This window comes from Astyanax mexicanus, chromosome 4 (assembly GCF_023375975.1).
Source record: "Astyanax mexicanus isolate ESR-SI-001 chromosome 4, AstMex3_surface, whole genome shotgun sequence".
NCBI lineage: Eukaryota > Metazoa > Chordata > Actinopteri > Characiformes > Acestrorhamphidae > Astyanax > Astyanax mexicanus.
Genome location: NC_064411.1, coordinates 8,428,682 through 8,448,281, shown reverse-complemented (window position 1 = coordinate 8,448,281; position 19,600 = coordinate 8,428,682). Strand labels below are relative to the sequence as shown.

Below are 19,600 nucleotides of genomic sequence, written 5' to 3'. Positions count from 1 at the left end.
ATACAGAACAATAACAGCACAATAGCCCCACAAAACCCAAAACAGTTTAATATTATGGTTTATTCTCCCAACCAATCAACAAATAAAATATTTGCATATGAACAGTTGAATCATGGGTAATACAATAAATTAGGTGAAACATAACAAATATTTTATATTTAGTCCGTTATGCTCTTTTGTTTACAGAGAATGTTTTCACAGTCGACGACTCTACTAAAACGAGTCTCCCATCCGGGTGAAATGCATCACCAAACTCCTGGTGCCCCGGGCAGAGGACCAACAGTTGGTGGACGGTGCGGTTTTTGGGATGTCAATCAGACACATTCCTAAGTGATTACTTATTGGATAGAAAATGCTGTGTGGTAATCTGAAATTCTGTGCTGAGTATTTGTTTATAAACAGTCTGACACTCTTCTGAGGTAGAAATCAGACAAAGAATAAATCTGCTCTGGGAAGTCATTGATTCTGACCCACCTGAAGATGAAGGCAGGGGAGAAAAAATAAAAAAATTCCCGCACCGACCGCGCCGTCTGCGTCCTTAATAAAAACTTTTAAGAACCAGGGAATGGCGAATAGTTTTATACAGTGCATGTGATAATGTGGTTTACAAATCAGACATTAAAGATAATGAACGTCTAGCATAAACTATTATTTATATCGTCTCATTGCTGTGTGCATCTGTAACAAAACATTTATAGGAACTATTAAAATAAAGAAATAGATTTGTGAGCCTGTACATACATAAGTGTAAATCATCCATTACAGTGTTGGACGAAATTTATATCACACTATTGTTTGTTTTGTTACAAACAGTATAAAAGCTACTGCCTGTGGCTAAATGGTGGAATGCCAGGGATACTTTTGGCTGATTGAGCTGTGTGCAAAAACTTTTGGTTAAATGCTAATATCCAAATACTTTTGAATAAATGGTGGTGCAGCACAGATATGCCTCTTTATGGTTTAGTATAGCTTCAGCCCAGCAGTGTAAACTCTTAAAAGCAGAAACTGTTATGATCATAAACCACAAGCACATGTCTTTCTGAAAAATGCCCATTATAAAAAAATACTTTCAAAGGGTTTAAAAGGGCTTAAATAGACTTTTACATTTTGATAAAAACCTTTAGAAAAACACTGCAAAACACCACAACACCAGCAGAAAAATATAAAAACCATATAATATTTGTTTTAGCAGGAAAGGATAGTAAGCTTAAATGAATGTGTTTAAATTCAAAAGACAGGTATAAAAACAATTAAACACATTTTATTTTGAATTAGTTTAAACACAACACACACATAAACAATCAAAAACACAAACACATTACCCCCCCCCCCCCCCCCCCCAAAAAAAAAAAAAAGAACATGCTAAGAAATATTACAAACACAACACAAAAACTTGTCGAATTACCACATTATGGTTCATTAAAAAGTGGGCTTTCAATGTTTAATATGACCTCCCCTTCCCTCACAACAGCTACTTTTAACGTCACCACTCCACACAGTGGCGGGAACGCTGAACTCCTCCATGGTGTCACTGAGGAGAACAGTCTCATCGCCTTTTGTGGAGATTCCCACGATCTCCATCTCCACTGTGATCTTCAGTGACTCTGGTTCCAGTAACACAGAACATGGTGATAGGAGTAAGTTTTAACAGTCTACATTCTTTTCTGGTACAACAGCACAACAATAAAGTGTTAAACTACGGCACTGTAGTTATTAGTAGTGATGGGTCAGACTCTTAGCCGGCTCTTTCAAATAAACAACATGCGCTGACTCCAGAGAGTGAGCCAATTTATATATATATAAATATAAATGTATAAATTAAAGTTTTACGATGATACATATAAACCAAAGTAGAAGACAGCATAAAAATATACATTAAGGAAGAAAACTAATGATAGAAATAGAGAAATACTAACAAGAGGCAACAGTGAAAGGTCCTCATAAACTCTTACAGTTTTTAGGCATTTCTTATTCTTAGCAATCTCTAAAGGATTTCAAAAGGGGAATAAACTCCAGTAAGAAGATATCAAATCAAGTATTTACAATGATGATAGTAGTATTTACTCAATAAAATAATAATATTAATAATATACTTAAAATCAAGATCAGTGTATGAAAAAAAAACATATATATCACCAAGGTTCATATTTACAGAGATTTTAGTTTTCTTCAAAAAGAAAGAAGAAAAGACTTGCCAGAATTAAGATACAATGGAACATAAAAAAAGATGATTCACGTTCTGATTGACAAAAAGAGCATTCAACATTGAAGTGCTTGATCTACCCACACCTTACACATGTGACCTCACATAAACTGTGTTTTGTAGCAACATCAGCTCCCTCTTCCACAACAGGGCAGATCATAACAGAAACCAATCAAACCCTCAAACATGAGCTCCTTTTTATGTCAATCTTTGCTAAAGTTTTCAAAAAACATCACCTGGATGCTTGATTTTTTTTATTTGCACAATTATTTTTTATTTTGTTGAGTGACACTTTGTTGATGGTGTTCAGTGCTGTTTATTTCACTGTATAGAGTTGCACATTTGAAATTAATATACACATTTACATTGGACCTGTTTGTTTACTTGAGATTACTTTGTTTTTGTATTTCATTATTTATTTTTTTATAAAAATAAAGCCATATAAATAATATATATTTTATATAATGTATGTTTTAACTCTATTAATTCATTGTACACATAATTTGGTAATAAATTGAATTAAGCAACCAAAAAATATAAGGAGCTACTTGGAAGCCGAAAGAGCCGTCTCTTCTTATACCTCTTTTCCACCAAAAAAGTGCTGGTGCCGGAGCCGGTTCCAGGGAACCGTTTAAGAACCCTCTAAGGAGTCACTCACTACGTATGTAAATGTGGTTTGATTTGTTACAAACAGCAGAGATGTAGTAATGATTCAGGACGCTGTGACACATTACAAATACCTGCTTTCATGCTTAAATACTTAATATTATGCTCTTTAAAAGAGACAGACATATGGTATGGCATATTAAAAAGTGCATAAATTATTTAATTATATATAAGGAAATGTGCCCCAACCCCCCCCCCCCCCAATATCATACCCGCTCCGAGGCCCTTGTAAAAAAATAAACTTTTAGTTAACATGGTTTAATTGAAATTCTGAAACTGAATTAACTTTAACTCAGGCTCTTTTACACTTACAATGCTTCTATGCGAAAGGTGCTACCCACAAATAATAGTAATAATAATAATAATAATAATAATAATAATAATAATAGTAATAATGTGCCCTTCTACACACCAGAAACACAGTACATGTCTGTGTTTGTATATGTATATATAGTTAATAATAATGACAAGAACAACATTAATAATATAAAAATTACCTTGACCGTAGTTTGGGAGGTTGAGTTAAATTTACCCTCCTGCACCTTCATCTTAAGGTGCGTGAGGATAATTTGTTGACCCTATCAGATTCCCTCTGTGGCCGACTCCCTCCACAGAGTGACCTCAAACTGTTCGTCTGCACACTCCAGCGAGACCTCCTTCACCGGCACAGACCCATCTTTCGTTGTTTTTATTTGAGTTGCACTCAACTAAAACATAAAAAACACAACAGAAAATTAGTGGAATAATGAATTACTCATTATTATTCAGTGTAATTTTGCTAGTTTAAAATTACAGTTGTAGTATTTTCATTAGGCCAGTTTTAGTTTGTGCTGAACAAAAAGGCAGAAATTAAAAATGATGCAGTTCTAGCATACAGTTCTTTATATACATTTTTGCAGTCTCATGGCTCAGTACATCTGTAACAAAAATTCTAGGAACTATTAAAATCAATAAATACTTTTTTTTTTACTTTAAATACATTTATGAAGCCTATACCTATGTAAGAAGTGTAAATCATCCTTTACACACAATACATTTCTTCATTTCTGTATTGGTATTAAGAACTGTATATAAGGTGTATATACCTTATATAAGGTGTATGGCTATACATATGCCTATTGGGTTCTGTCTTTTCTTCTCAAATTAATGCACTAAACTGACGCAGCTCTCTGTAATGAACGTCAGTCGGTAACAGATGCTGTAAATACTAAATGCCTCTTAAGAATATTTTTTAGTTGGAGGACCATTGCTGTCTTAGAACTCCAGGCCAATATTTAATAAAAATATATTCGTTTAAAAATTACAAAAACATTGTTGGAGACAATCAGTGATTTTAAATTATTGAATTATTGTCCAGCCTTATTATGTATATATTATGTACATAATACTTAAGGCTGGACAATAATTCATATTCAATATACATATCAGTGGTGTGCAGTAAGGCCTCTAAGGGCTGACCAAATGTGCATGTAAATAATTACTTATTTTTTTATCAGGATGTATATAATTATTGCAAGTGTAAGCATTTATTTTATAGATTAACGAAAAAACAGCAACTAATTCAAAGCATTAGCCTGTGTTTTTCGTTGCTATAGGACTGTATGATTGACAGCGGTACTGACCAATCAAAGCTCTTTAAAATGTCTTCTGCTCACGTGTCCGCGGACCCTTCTCCTGATTTTGAGAAGGGTGTAGTAATGAGTCTATTAGAAAAGTCTTAGGACAATCTAACCAATAAGACTCATGCTTTTCACTCCGGGGGCGGGGCCATGGCTGCCTAGCCCCTTCTCTGCGTTCGGATGAAGGGGTCAGGCTACGCGCATTGATTAGTAGTAAAACGGAGAGCGCATGCTGGATTAATTAAATATTTAGCTAACTATCATGGAAATAAGACAGATATTGTGTCATATTATATTAAAAAGCCTTTTTAAAGGCTGCCCTTCAATGTGAAACTAAGTAATATGCCGTGTGACTGGTGATTTTTGTGTGTACTTAATGTTTTGGCTGCTCTGGCGTCCTGTAGAGATACAAATGAGTGATATTTGTTAAACGCCTGTACTTGTAGGAACATTAAGCATTTATTGTTGGGTCTATTGTAGGCTTTTGTAGTTTGTAGCTGTATTTGTGGACTGTTTATGTGTATTAAGTTCATTGGAACTACTGGTCTGAATCTTCAGGTCTGGAACTTAAGCTGGTTCTCTGGCTCTATAGCAGTGGTCTCAATCTTATTCTATCTGGGGGCCGCTGTAGGTAGAGACTGGGTGAGGCTGGGCCGCACACGACAAGAACACGTATTTTATTCAACACATTCTGCCATGCCAGGTGTTCTGTCGAGTGATGCTACCCATCGATACACGCTTTCTAAAGTGCTATTTGTATTATTATTTCAAGTGTACTATAATAATTCTGTTTTTCTAATATTTTTTGTTCATTTAATAACCTGGACTGTCATTACATTGTCAAAGTGTAATGGCAATTAATAATAATAATAATAATAATAATAATAATAATAATAATAATAATAATAATAATAAAATATGATCTTAAATTAAAAAAAAAAAAGATTATAATAAACTCTTACTACCATAACTTTACCCTGATACGGTGGTTTAGACTATCCAAACATAGTACATGAACTTCTGCTGGAAACATGCTCTAATATTGTGCTACTTTTGTGCTTTTACCTTTAAATATACACAAAAGGGTAGCACGGTTTGTCAGGGTAGCACAAGTCGACAGAACACCAAATCTCTCGTCTCGCCGTGTGGGCGTATCTTGATAAGGCTACAGGTGTAGTCAATTTTAAACTTTTAATGATTAAATGAACTTTACTGTGCTCTATATAAATCCATATTTTGCCGTTTGTGTGTGTAAGGCTCGAATGTGTGTGTGTGTGTGAAGTCCCTGATTGGCTGAAAGCAGCGCGGCGGCTTGATTCATTTGAATAAAGAATGCGGGGTTGCGTTCAACGCAACGCAACCCAACCCAGCCGGTATGCAGTGGCTCTCTCCATTGAAGTGAATAGGATGCGATGTGCTGTTGAAGATACATCAGCAATGTTATTTTATTCTTTATTCTGTTTATTGTTTATGTAAAAACTGGGTTTGCAACATTGAATATTAATCAAGCAATCGGTTATTTACACTGGAGGAGGACCCTCATTTACTGTGCCGCTGAGCATTTACAGTTTAAAAGGGATTAAAAATATTATAAATAAAATTAGAAAAATTAGAAATAAAAACTAGCATTTACTATAGACGAATAAAATATAAAGATAAAAAAGGAAAAATAAAAAACTTTAAAAAGATCATAAAAATTAATACATCAAAAATAAAAATATATATCTTATGAAAAAAATTATTTGATCAATAAAAATAATAAAAAATATTTAAAATGAATTCAAAAATAATTAATATAAAATAAAAATTCATTTAAAACAAAATCAAAGGCTTTGTAATAGTGCGCAGAATAATATCAGTTTCAGTTAGTTTCGGTTTCAAATAATTGAAACAGCTCACCAAAACCTCAACCTATCCTTTATATTTGACAATATTTGATTAACTTTACAGGTCCTCACTCATCTTAATTAATTTAACTAAACTGAGTTGTTATATTATTTGAAGCCTCGCGCTGAATTCAGCTCGGCGATGCGAGAGAGAGAGAGCGGCGTATTTTGCCTGATTTCTCTTGATTGAATATGAGTAAATATTCAAATTTAATACCATACCTTTTGCTACACTTTATAGGACTTTATTTATTAAAAGTTTTTTTAATCGCAGTGCCATGCAAGCTTTCAAGCTCGTTCTGCGTGACTGCAGCATTTTAAAGCGCAGGAGAGATTTTAGTCAATTAATTAATATATACATTTTTTAAATAAATTTGCCCTGGGGATAAGAAATGAACGCTAACATATAGCTTTATATTGCTGTGTATTTCAAATGTTTTTTAAGGTTTATATTCTTGACATGCAGCACCAGATGACAGGGTGATGCTTTATTTTTTAGATATGAAAAAAAAAATTAAAAGTGACTTTCAGTTACATAATAGCAAAGTGAAATGTGACATAAATGACATAAATAAAGTTATGTCCAGTTCAAAGTTCTTTTCTCTTTTAATTTTTCATTTCAAAAACTCCATCTATTGAGTAAGAATAAGCATCTGTTAAAATTCTGGACAGCAGAATGCCTGTGTCTGCTCTAATAAGCTTAGTCTGTGTACTAAGCATAAATATAAATCCTTATAACTGTTTGATCCAGGTGTTAAACTGTTGTATTAATACCATTTTAACGTTTTTCGTTTCTATGTTTTGAAATTCGTTAGATTATATTTTTGTCAACATTTTGGGTTAATTTTCGTTTGTTATTTTTCTAATAATAATAGAAATTATATAATTAATTTATATATATAATTAATTTATGCACTCATTAATATGCCATACCACATGCCTGTCTTTGTTAAAGAGCATAATATAAAGTATTTCAGCATGAAAGCACGTATTTGTAATGTGTCACAGCGTCCTGAATCATTACTACATCTCTGCTGTTTGTAACAACACGTCTCGCAATTGGCCCGCGGGCCGCGAGTGTGAGACCCAGGGGCGCAGATGGACATTTTGAACTGGGGGGGACCAAGCTGTAAAATTATATATATATATATATATATATATATATATATATGCTGCAATAAACTTTAGAATAATCACTTTTCTGATCAACACTAGCCATACTGAAACTGTTATTGGTCTGGTATGTCAATATGTCCCCAGTGCCATCTGCGCGCATTCTTACACCATGATGCCAAATCACTGACATCCTACTATTCCATATCACATTGTTTGGTTTTTGAAAAAAAAACGCTGTCATTGTTTTTTGTTTCTTCATTGCTACAGCCTAGGCAAGATCAGGAAGACAATGTTAACATTTTACATCTAATAATTTCAGTTAACAGCGACTGCTTACTAAAATAACATCATAATAACATCATACATAAAATCAATGGAGAGAGCCGCTGCATGCCTCGGTGCATGCCGGGTTGCGTTGCGTTTAACGCAGCTCCGCCCTCCGGCTCAACTTTATTCAAATAAATCCGGCCGCCGCACTGTGTCCAGTCCAGCCAATCAGGGAAAAGCAGGCTGCGTCCAGCCAATGAGGGAAGAGCAGGCTGCGTCTTCACACACACACAAGCCTCTTACACACACACACACACACAGAACAGGCGCCTTTCAACCACAGAAGAGAAGCTGAAAGCGGCAGAATATGGATTTATAGAGCTATAGGTTACAGTGAGGTTGGTAAAAAAAAAAAATATATTAAACTTATGACTGTCTACTTCTGTTGCTTCATTTTAATTCAAAAACGAGCAAGGAGATCCAGCGTTGAAAAAAAGTGCCAGTGGACACGTACCGTAAGGAGCTGGTAACTGCCTGTGTCTGTAGTCTACAGGCAGTTACCAGCTCCTTAGAACCCCGGACTTGAGAAGGTGCGTTAAATTTACATTGGAACTGGAACACGGAGCTCCGAACAATGTAACCTCTGAACTGAACGCTTCCTAGTTTAAAAACGCGGGCATTGTGGAACACAGAATTCCACAAACGTACAGTTAATTAAATTAAAACCCCAACGTTTATGATTGTAGATGGTAGATTTCGGATGAGGTCACTATAATCATCTGCGCCCATGGTGAGACCCCTGCTCTGTAGTGTTTATGCGTCTCATTTTGACCCTGTGGCTATAAAGACTTCCTAAAATCAAACTTGGGTAAAGGGAGGAACTAGAAGAGTTTGTGATACAGGGAGGAAAAAAGGAGGAAAAAAAATGGAGCAAGCCAGAGCTCAGGGTAAAAACTGGCATAAATTTATTTTTATGCAAACTAAAATCCAAAACTGATCCAAATAAATAAACTTCAGATGAGTAAGGACACGTAAAGTGAAACGTAAAGTGAAACTGAGCGACTGTAGACAGGTGTTTCAGTCTCATTGTCCAACCCCGGTATGTCCCAAATGTGTCTATAAACTGGGTATAGGATATATATGATATCTCAATAAATTTTATAAAACATATTTTCTTTTTTTTTTGTTTTCAGCTCAGAAAGTCCTTTTGTAACGTTTGTAATAATACTTTTTATTATTTTAAGCAATGTCTTTTTTTCCCACAGATCTTTCAGACACATCCCATGTAAAAATGTCCCCAGAACTCGTCAAGCTAGTCATACGGTTAGCTTATTAGAATAGGCAGCAGTGACTTCATTTAACTCACAATAGAAAAAAGGGCAATTCTGTTTATATTCTTTTTCCTAAAGTTCATAATAATACTTGTAAAGGGTTAATCATTTAGTGGGTGTTAACATATGAACAGCTCAGGCATGAGGGATTGTGGTAGCTGCCTACCGTTTCATACACAGCCAGTCTATCTCTGCTCTCTCCTACTGGTATGCAGATTAGCTAAGTGACAAACGGTCAGGTTGTTACCGTCATTTAATGGTCCATATTATGTCAATTTACATTTGAGATTTGTAGGTATAAACATACACATATTCACACACATATTTTTTCACAGTTTATTTTTTCACCTGCATATCCGATTAGCCTAAATTTTACCCTGTATATTTAATTCCCAGCGCCAGAGAGCTTTATTTTCGTGATAAATATTTCTTAAAACTGCATTGACACTAATGTGGTGAGGTGTTTGTGTGTGTTGTGTTGGTACATGTAGATCAGGTGCAGCAGTGCTGCTGGGGTTTTTAAACACAGGGTTCAAACACCTTTTACAAGGTAAAATTCAAGCACTTTTCAAGCACTTTCAAGGCCCATTTTCAAGTTTTTTTCAGCACCTTTGAGCAAAGTGGTAAATTAATGATAACGGTGATATCTCAAAACTGTGATTCAGCGATAATCAATATATTGCAAAACTATCCTCCACACTTCACAGCGACTGAGCTACTGAGAAAAAAAAACACTTCTATGTAAGTAAATAGCAGGAGTTATGGATTTATTGGTGTCAGTTTCACACAAGTTAAATACCAATGTTCTCAAAATACTGAGTATCTCAACATAATGTGTATCCAATAAATTTCGTTCCACTTCACGATTGAAAGATTATTGATCTACTGTTCGAATTATGATGTATCTGGCATGATACGTCATAAAGAAGAAAAGGAGATCCAGTCCAAAATTGTAGTTCCGTCAGATTTTATTCAAAGAATCTTCTGAGCAAAACAGTTTTTTTGGATACATCAAAAATTGAGTAAAAAGATTATTGAAAAATGAATTGAAATAAAAAGGTGAAAATAAGAGGAAAACCCCAAAGGTGAGAAAAGTTGGGGTTTCCAGAGTTCTCGGCTGTGTGAACAGGACCTGTGGCTCTGTAGTCCCTCTCGGGAGAAGCTCTCCCGCCCAACTCTACTCTTCTTCCTAGACAGAGTCTAATAAATACAGGCATTCGCCTGGCCTCAGTCTAATGGTGTGTGAGGAGGCTCCTCACACCCCCCGGATCCTGATACTGATAAGCAGTTATTCATCCTATACGTCAGCCGAGAACTCGGTCACCCCAACCTTATCAGACTATAGATTACATGTACAGAAACTCATGGTTCCGCTGGAAAAAATCTATCATGCTAAGTTGCAAGAAAAACGGCCTTGCTTTGAGCACAAGGACACAATATACATACATTCTAAGTCACAATGTGAATCATCATGAATCGTGCTAAATGCTTGAATAACATACTGATTAAGTGAAATGCTGATTTAGTTACACACAGATTAACCCTTTAATCAATGAACAATGAACATAGTAAGGCAAAACTCCTCCGTATTCTTACACACTTGTTAATTCTTCACAAAAAAACAAACAAAAAATCATATATTTATGTTTGAAGCCCAAAATGTGGCAAAAGTTTGAAAAGTTCAAGGGGGCCGAATACTTTTGCAAGGCACTGTATATAGTGGTTGCTTGAATGTATGTTTGGCTGTGTACAAAAGCTTTTGGCTAAATGCTTAAGTTGAAAGAATAGATAAGATTGCAGATCTTGCAATATAAAAGCCTTTTATTGAATCACATAGATATGAATATGAGTAAATACATAAGGTGATGTAAAACAACGATAATAGCTGGTACTGGATAAAACAATCAATAAAGTAAATGGATTAGATATTTTAGTACCTTTAGAGATATAAAAACCCTTTAGCAAAATGATACCAAATAAGGAAAAGATAACAGAGTATATAACTTTAGCAACACAACACAACTAAATATCCCTGTAGATTAACTTGCAGATTTTTAATCAGACTGACTGAACCATAGACCAATGAGAAAACCAGTAGAGCAGGGGTGTCAAACTCATTTTGGCCGAGGGCCACATTGGCATATTGGCTGTCCACTGAGGGCCAGATGGAACTTATAAATGTAATAAAATGTAACCAAATGTAATATAAAATGAATGTAATTACTCCTTAATGTTAAATAACTCTCAATATACTATTTATTCAATCAAATATTACAGTTGCATGGAAAAAATGTTTGCTTGTTGCTCTATTAACATAAATCCTTTTAATTTGTCATGTTATGAAATCCAAAAACTCCATCAATCAAGAACCAAACTAGTCAAGTGAATAGAAATGACATTAAATACAAGTTATATTAACTTTGATCAAAACGTTTGATACTGAAATAAGGCTTAATAAATATAAAATTAAAAATTGTGAGCTGTTAAGAACATGTGATAGATTTAGCATTTCCTCAGATTTAGCAGTTCCTCATACAACCACTAGTCGGAGCTGCAGCAGCAGCAGCACAAGCACGCAGTCTTTACTGAGTCAGAGCTACAGCCCAGCCACGGGCTACAGGCAAAGCTGAGGCAGTCTGGAGCGTTTTTACAGTTTTTAAAATTCTTCTGTGTAGAAAATAAAGATTTTTAACCCCACTAACCGAATAATACAGCTCTCTACAGTTCATCTTTCAGCCCAAGCAGCTAACAGCAGCAGTTTAGAGCAGCCGTCACAGAGTCACTGCTCGGATTACATTATAAACAGGTCAGTTAGCGTGCTGCGAACCTCAGGATGTTTATAACTACGGAGTTTAGAACACACAACAGCTGCAAGGTTAGACTGTTGAAGGCTACTGAAGACTAATTAAAGGCTATTGGAGGTTATTGAAAGGGTTATTGGGGGCAGAAATCAGGGCTGGTTAGATTAGTGATTCACGTGCTCCTCCTTTGCTGTGGTGAAACTGTGACTAGCACTGTCACAGTGATGTTTATTAACATCATTAAAACAGATTTTGTCAGCTATTGTCTTATAAATATTTACACAGAACTTATATCTCTCCTAACAAGCGTTTATTTTGGTCAGTAACACTCTTCGTAACACAAAAGGCATACCGGTCTTTCGCCGAAGCACAGCCGTCCGTCTGCATCAGCTTCTCTTTTTCTGGACATTATGGGATAAACGTTTGTATGTCTCAATTCCACCCGCGAAGTTACGCCTTCCCTCCGGCAGGGTTTCCACATCAATGACTACACTCCCGTGTAGTGGCAGTAAGCCGTAACTTCGCGGGTAATACAATCGACAAGCATTGTGGGAAATGTAGTTTTTGGTCAAAGAACGCTTCTGACCTATTTATTATAGACACTAAGATCTTACAAGCTCTCGCTTGTATGTGGCCACATTTGGCCCGCGGGCCTTGTGTTTGACACATGTGCAGTAGAGGGAATCAAGGATCCTGCAGTCTTACTGCTGCATAGCCTGCTGAGTGTTGCTTTCAGTATGGAAACTACAGCTAGACCGTTTTTTTTTTTTTTAACTCTGAAAAGGATTTTGTTGGCCTTTTGTTGCAAGCTAAGAATATTCTCTACTCCTAAGAATACTCTACTCCTTTAAACTACGACATCTACATTTTAAAAGACTAAGTAATGCTAATCTAACATCTGGAGCAAACACTGGCAGTGCCCTCGCTCCAACTACAAACTACAAACGTGGAGTGGAGGAAAAAATAAAGAAAGTTTTTATATGTAAACAATTGAGAATGTGTTAAGGCTGTAAATGACATAAGTTGACCAAATGATCATTTCCTACTTATGGCAAAGCATATTCAATTTTTAAACCTAAAAATGTCCCAGAATGATAAAATCCTCACTTTTGTTTATTATTAGTTCTAAAGCTAATGCTGAGATTTAATATACGATTTTACTCTGAGCTAGCATCATCGCTTTACTATTTATTCAGCATATCACTGAAAAAATTGTAAAAATGTATGTTCCTAGTTTATGCTGTTAGTGGTACCATTTATGATTCTGTGTGTAAAAACTTCTTAAAACACAACACTAAGTGTTGAAGAGCTCTGCAGGCATTAACTAATGTAGGTATACAAACATACATAAAAACACAGCATGAAATTCAGTAAACATCATCTCTGGATAAGATTCATTTTTCTGAACCTGTAAAAGCCATTTTAAATGAAGTTCTTGTAACAGAGTGAAGATTTTGTGCATGATGAGGTGTTTTTGGCTGTCTGAAAGATTTAAGGTTTGCATTTTTTATGGCAGAGGAACAGATTTGGGATACTTTTCTATCTCTTGTGAATGCACTGATGTAATATAAGTTCACTCTGTAAAGTAAAACTCTTCCCACAGTCTGAACAGTGATACGGTTTCTCTCCTGTGTGAATGCGCTGGTGTTTTTTGAGATGACTCTGTTTAGTAAAACTCTTCCCACAGTCTGAGCAGTGATACGGTTTCTCTCCTGTGTGAATGCGCTGGTGTTTTTTGAGATCACTCTGTCTAGTAAAACTCTTCCCACAGTCTGAGCAGTGATACGGTTTCTCTCCTGTGTGAATGCGCTGGTGTTTTTTGAGATTACTCTGTTGATTAAAACTCTTCCCACAGTCGAAACAGTGATACGGTTTCTCTCCTGTGTGAATGCGCTGGTGCAGTTTGAGAGTACTCTGTTCAGTAAAACTCTTTCCACAGTCTGAGCAGTAATACGGTTTCTCTCCTGTGTGAATGCGCTGGTGTATTTTGAGATGACCCTGTTGAGTAAAACTCTTCCCACAGTCGAAACAGTGATACGGTTTCTCTCCTGTGTGAATGCGCTGGTGTCTTTTGAGATGACTCTGTTTAGTAAAACTCTTCCCACAGTCTGAGCAGTGATACGGTTTCTCTCCTGTGTGAATGCGCTGGTGTCTTTTGAGATGACTCTGTTTAGTAAAACTCTTGACAGAGTGCTGATGTTTCTCCATGTTGGGACTTGGCTCCATCTGTCTGTGAAATGTAGCAAACAATTTCCGCGTTTTCAGGAGATTCTTCTGGATGGCTTGTGCTTCACCTCTTTCAGCAGTTTAACACTGTTCTTTATTAAATATCCTGGTTGTTTATTCTGGAAAAACAAAGAAAACATTTTTTGTGTATTAAAATAAAAGCAGGTCAATTAACCAAAAATAATTACCTACATTAGTTACACTATATGGAGAAAACTACTGGGACACCTTCATACTACAATAAAGGCTTCAGTACTTTTATCCCATTATAAATTCACAGACATTTTAATATGTAGTTGTATCTTGACTGTCAGCAGGCTGCAGCTGCAAAATGTATGTAGCAGAAACACTGCTGCTGTCCTGAGCACTGAATACAGTGTTATACTACTACTTTAGTAGTATCACACTTTACACTATAATCCATACTACTAAAACTTGAAGCTCGGCTGCGCTCCGGTCCACACCTAGAACCTCCCGCTATGAAGCCGAGCGGAGCGCAGTGCGGCCGAACCGAGTTCCTCGATTAGGCTCGGCCCTGATGCAGAATTTTAGATTTTAGATGCAGAATGAGCATACCTGATGCTTCCACAAGTGATTAAACAGGAGAGATAGTTGAGGGAGGCAGGTCTAATTCAGTGGTTCGGCTTTCAAAGGTCTGATAAACTTCAGCTTGCTCCCAATTGTGCCGGAAAGTGGAGTTGACTAGCAACGGTAATGCATCTAATCTGTTCCACCACCTCAAGCAGTTTCACTACACACAATATCTTCCTTATTCTGGTTGAAGCACTTATGTAGTTTATGTTGTATCTAAGTTATTTCTAGTTGATATAGGTTTGTTTATTTGACGGTGATATCGTGTTCCTTTTATATAAATGAAGGCTTTCTGCATTCTTTATCCTGGATGAGGCACTTTTGTTTTGATCTGTTAAATATGTTTACAAAAGGATAAGAAGCTCTGCCTCTGTTGTAATGTAAACTTATTTATATTGGTAAAATGTAAATAGGTTATTGGTTTGTGTTTGACAGAGATGTCATGTTTTTATATTGCTACATGCAAATAAAGGTGAGCATTAATTCCATAATGCCATAAATTTAATGCCATAAATATCGTAAGAAATAATGTTGCCAATATTTTTGAATATCATGAACTATATTACCCTGAAATATGGAGCCATATCACCCACCCCTAATTATCACATTCAGGGTAGTACTTTCTTGCCGGTTTAAACAAAAGAAAAATTCACACTGTTTTCATTTCCTATTATATATCTTCTAGAGACATTTTATATATGTTTATGTCCAGTATAATTTATTTTACTTTAATCCTGCATATATGGAGTGCATTATTACTAGTGCTGGGCGATATAAGGATATCGATTTGTTTCGCGATAATTTTTCCCTCGATGACGATGATAAGCCTGTGCAATAGAATTCGATAAACATTCATTTCCATTTCCGTCTAAGTGGCGCGGCAAACAACGAAAACACAACGTGTAATCAATCCAGAAGACGCTGGAGCAAATTAATAAATAGTTAAGAAAATTGTAATAGTTATTCTCATGCATGCAACAAAAAACCCTAAAGAATAGTGGAGTATGGCCCGACACACGCAAACAACCATAGTGTTTGTACTTTGGGAATAAACGGCCGCACTGTTCAGCACGTTTTAAATAAATTTTAAGTAAATTTTAAGCACTAAATGTAATTAATTCAATTTATATTAGGACCTCGGGGCAGGTGCTGCAAAAATGTGTATGTGGGGCGCGGATTAAAGGAAGAGGTTTTTTTGCGGAGCGGTAACAGGACAAAAACACCTTAAGAATGATGTCTAAATGACTTTCCTCTAATCTAATATAATTTAACATGGTTTAAGGATATAAAATAATTTCTAAACAAACGAACTTTTTAATATTGAGCTTATGGCCCAAGTGCAAAAACACAAAATCATTTATCATTTAGATTATCTGCCTGAACGCGAGCCCGAACCCGAGCTTGAACGCCAGCCTGACTCAGGCGCTGCATGAACTCGGGCCGGTCGAGAACACCGCTTTCCTCTCAGATTAGGCGGAAGAAAATGGTCTTTTTTTTAATGTAACAAATCACACTGTGATTTTTGTGATATTTCCCCAATTACAGCTCAGCTGCGCGTTTAAAGCTCAACGCATGAATTAATCGGTGCGCTGTGCGCCGCGCGTGCTCGCGGGGGATTTGACGCGTCTGTCAAGCAAGTTAATGGACCGTTTTGGGGGCAGAGATTAAGAAGTACAGCAGGTACATCTCAGATTTGTAGTTTAATGCTCTACTAAATTACTGGCTTTAAAACTGGCTCATGATATGGTCGGTTCTGGCTGGATTTTTTCCTGCCTACAGGCTGCATTTGACGGAAAGCAGCTCCTCAGTCAGACAACAGTGTCAGCATACAAATCGTGTGCGTTTCCTACAGGACAAACCATTTAAAAGTGCAGATAAACTCATTAAAAAATCACACAGTGTCTGTCTGGCTTAAAATACTTTTAATAAGGTACAGCTTTTAAATTAATAAATCAACATTCATTAAAAATCCGTGAGAAGTTCTGTATGCTAAATGACAAGCTAAGCTAATAAGCTAATAACATTTAATAATAACAGAAAAATAGATATGAATTTGGAAAATAACCAACTAAAGTGAGCTCAAAATACAATAATAAATATAATCTAACGAATTTCAAAATATAAATTAGAAATATTGAACTTCAATATTAAATTCAACTTCAACTACAAAAAACGCAAGGACCGATAGAACATAACGAACAGAAAAAAATAAATTTGAAATTGGAAAAAAAGTTCAAAATGCTAAAAGAAATAAAACCTAACGAATTTCAGAATATAAAATCTAAATATTGCACTGCAGCAGTACAAAAGCCTAAGTGCTTAAACAAACAAACCAAAAAACAGCCTATCACAAATCATTTTTTGAGCCCGACCCAGCTGAGGAAAAGGTGGGAAATCTTTTTTTTTCCGGCTGGGTCTTGGAAAACTTTGTGGTGAAAAGGGGCCGAGTTGCAATTTTTGTTTTACTTTAATCAGTTTTTAATCCGTCTTTTTAAAAACAAATATTCCAATATTGGCTGCCAATCAGTGCCCAATATTCTGAGCTCAAAAAACGCTATTCGGGCCAGCCCTACTAATCTAATATAATTTAACATGGTTTAAGAATATAAAATAATTTCTAAACAAACGAAATATTTAATATTGAGCTTATAGCCCAAGTTTTTTTTTCAGTCATGGAAAATTGGAAAAAATTGGAAAAAAGCCCGAGTTCATGCAGCGCCTGAGTCAGGCTGACGTTCAAGCTCGGGTTCTGGCTCGCGTTCATGATTAATTTGTTTTTTTTAAAAACTAATATTGGAATATTCGCTACCAATTACTGCCAAATATCCGGAGCTCAAAAAATGCTATTCGGGCCAGCCCTAATAATTATGGAGATACAGAAAAAAATATTGTGATAAAACTTCCATCACTCCCTTATTCTCTCACTAATAAAAACAAACCTTTAAGTGTGACACAAAGTGATTTGATTTATATCGTGATACATATCGATATCGACTGATATGGAAAACTATATCGTGATAAGATTTTTTCCCATATCGCCCAGCTCTAAGATAACGTGTAAATCGCGTGGAGCGACTCCATCTCCGGTAAAAACACCACTAATCTTTCAGCTTCTGCAGAGCAGAGTCACACAGATCTCCATGCAGAGATCCGCGTATTAATGCTGATGTTATTTCATGAGCTGATGTGTTTAACTCGGCAGTGCACTAAAACACAGAACTGATACAGAACCCTAACTCATTGAGATCCGATCATCTGTTTAGTCTCACAGTGGGAAAGATATAGCTAGTGTTAAAGCAGCAGCAGGTCAGAAAGGAACTCAATAATAGAACCAAAATAAAATAAGTGAATCTATGAACCTAAAAGTCTGTGTAACGTTTCTTACAGCACTTTCTCATAAGTTTCTCACTTTAACTCATGAAGTCTCTCAGTACATCCTGAGAGCATCTCTACAGGACATAATTTAACTATTCAGATGTTTTATGACCTGATTTCTAGAGCAAAATTTAAATGTAAAATATGTATAGTCACACACCTACAATAATAATTATAATATACATTAAATCATATATAAATATATTACACGTTCAAACATTAACAATATTACTCAAGTGGTTATTAAACGTTTAATTTCGTATAAGTGTAGAGTTAATAATTCAAGGGAACTGATGAAAAAGCATATATATTTACACCCTTTACATTTTAGTTGACTAAATTGACTGTAATTTTAGTAGACTATATTCTTATGACATTAAGTCGACTAAAACTAAAAACATTTCAGATGACTAAATTGTGACTAAAACTAAATGCTATTTTCGTCACAAGACTATGACTAAGACTAAATCAAAATTTGTTGTCAAAATTAACACTGGTGGCAAACCTGCAAATAGATAGCTTACAGTTGTTGTTACATTGTTTGGTTTTTAATGGTTTTAAAAGGTTTTATCATCAATTTATAGAAGTGTTTCATAAAATTGTTTGATGAAATGGTTTCATAAGTATTTTTATAGAGTGATTGAAAAGGCTTTTTTATTTGTTTATCTATTTGTTAACTGGAAAGAAAAATAAAATAATAATATGCAATATGTGGTTGCTACATTCATTCAGGCTTAAAAAAAACGACAATACTGTAAGTAATCCAAAGTAATCAGATTACGTTACTCACTTGAAGTAATGCAACTGATTATGTTACAAATTACATTTTGAGTGATGTAATCAGTAATCTGTAAGGGATTACATTTTAAAAGTAACCTTCCCAACACTGCCCGCAAGACAGGTTTAAGCTTGACGAGAAATATCGTCTCACGTCTCATTTTAATCTCACGAGATCTCGTGCCTCGGGATCTTTTCACATCCCTAGTTTTAATTATAAAAGATGTTTTTGTTTCTTTAAAATAAAATAGAAAAAAAACGCAAATGGATGGATGTCGGACAATGCAGCGTCTATTGATGTCTGAAATGCAAGAAATGCTGATTTGATGCCTTGGCTGGCCACATTATCTTACTTAGAAGGAAGTGCAGGAAAGTTTGTATCCAAATTAAAATAATAAAATATGTCCTGACTTGGTGTCAGGACAAAAACACTGGTAACATTAGCCAGCAAAGTAAAATTAACTACTTAGTTAAAAAAGCACTGGTAACATTGACTAGCTAGATAACATTAGCTACTTGGTTAAAAAAAGCACTGTGAACATTGGATAGCCACGAACGCTACTGGCCAGCGGCGCTCGCTAGCGGCATCTGCCATTCAGAAACGGATACATGCCGCTTAGCAAAGACACTTATCATGGCATGTATCTGTTTCTGAATGGCAGATGCCGCTAGCGAGCGCCGCTGGCCAGTAGCGTTCGTGGCCAGTGCCACTCCTGAAAGGCAGGTGCCAGTAGGTGTCACT

General features: G+C 35.7%; 3 protein-coding genes across 5 annotated transcripts in view; 1 reads left to right on the top strand and 2 right to left on the bottom strand.

Moving 5' to 3' along the window:
* LOC125801519 (zinc finger protein 239-like) overlaps positions 1–14,563 on the bottom strand; it is a 140,463-nt gene extending 125,900 nt beyond the window's left edge. For both annotated transcript variants that reach the window (XM_049478324.1, XM_049478323.1), the window contains exon 1: positions 11,916–14,563. In XM_049478324.1, the coding sequence (XP_049334281.1) occupies positions 13,429–14,115 (687 nt within the window). In that variant the 5' untranslated portion in view covers positions 14,116–14,563 and the 3' untranslated portion in view covers positions 11,916–13,428. The remainder of the gene's footprint in view (positions 1–11,915) is intronic.
* LOC125801205 (zinc finger protein 271-like) overlaps positions 1–19,600 on the top strand; it is a 184,661-nt gene that overhangs the window by 146,187 nt on the left and 18,874 nt on the right. The gene's annotated exons all lie outside the window — the stretch shown is intronic.
* The window catches only part of LOC111190033 (zinc finger protein 239-like), a 269,476-nt gene that overhangs the window by 248,019 nt on the left and 1,857 nt on the right, over positions 1–19,600 (bottom strand). The window lies entirely within an intron of this gene.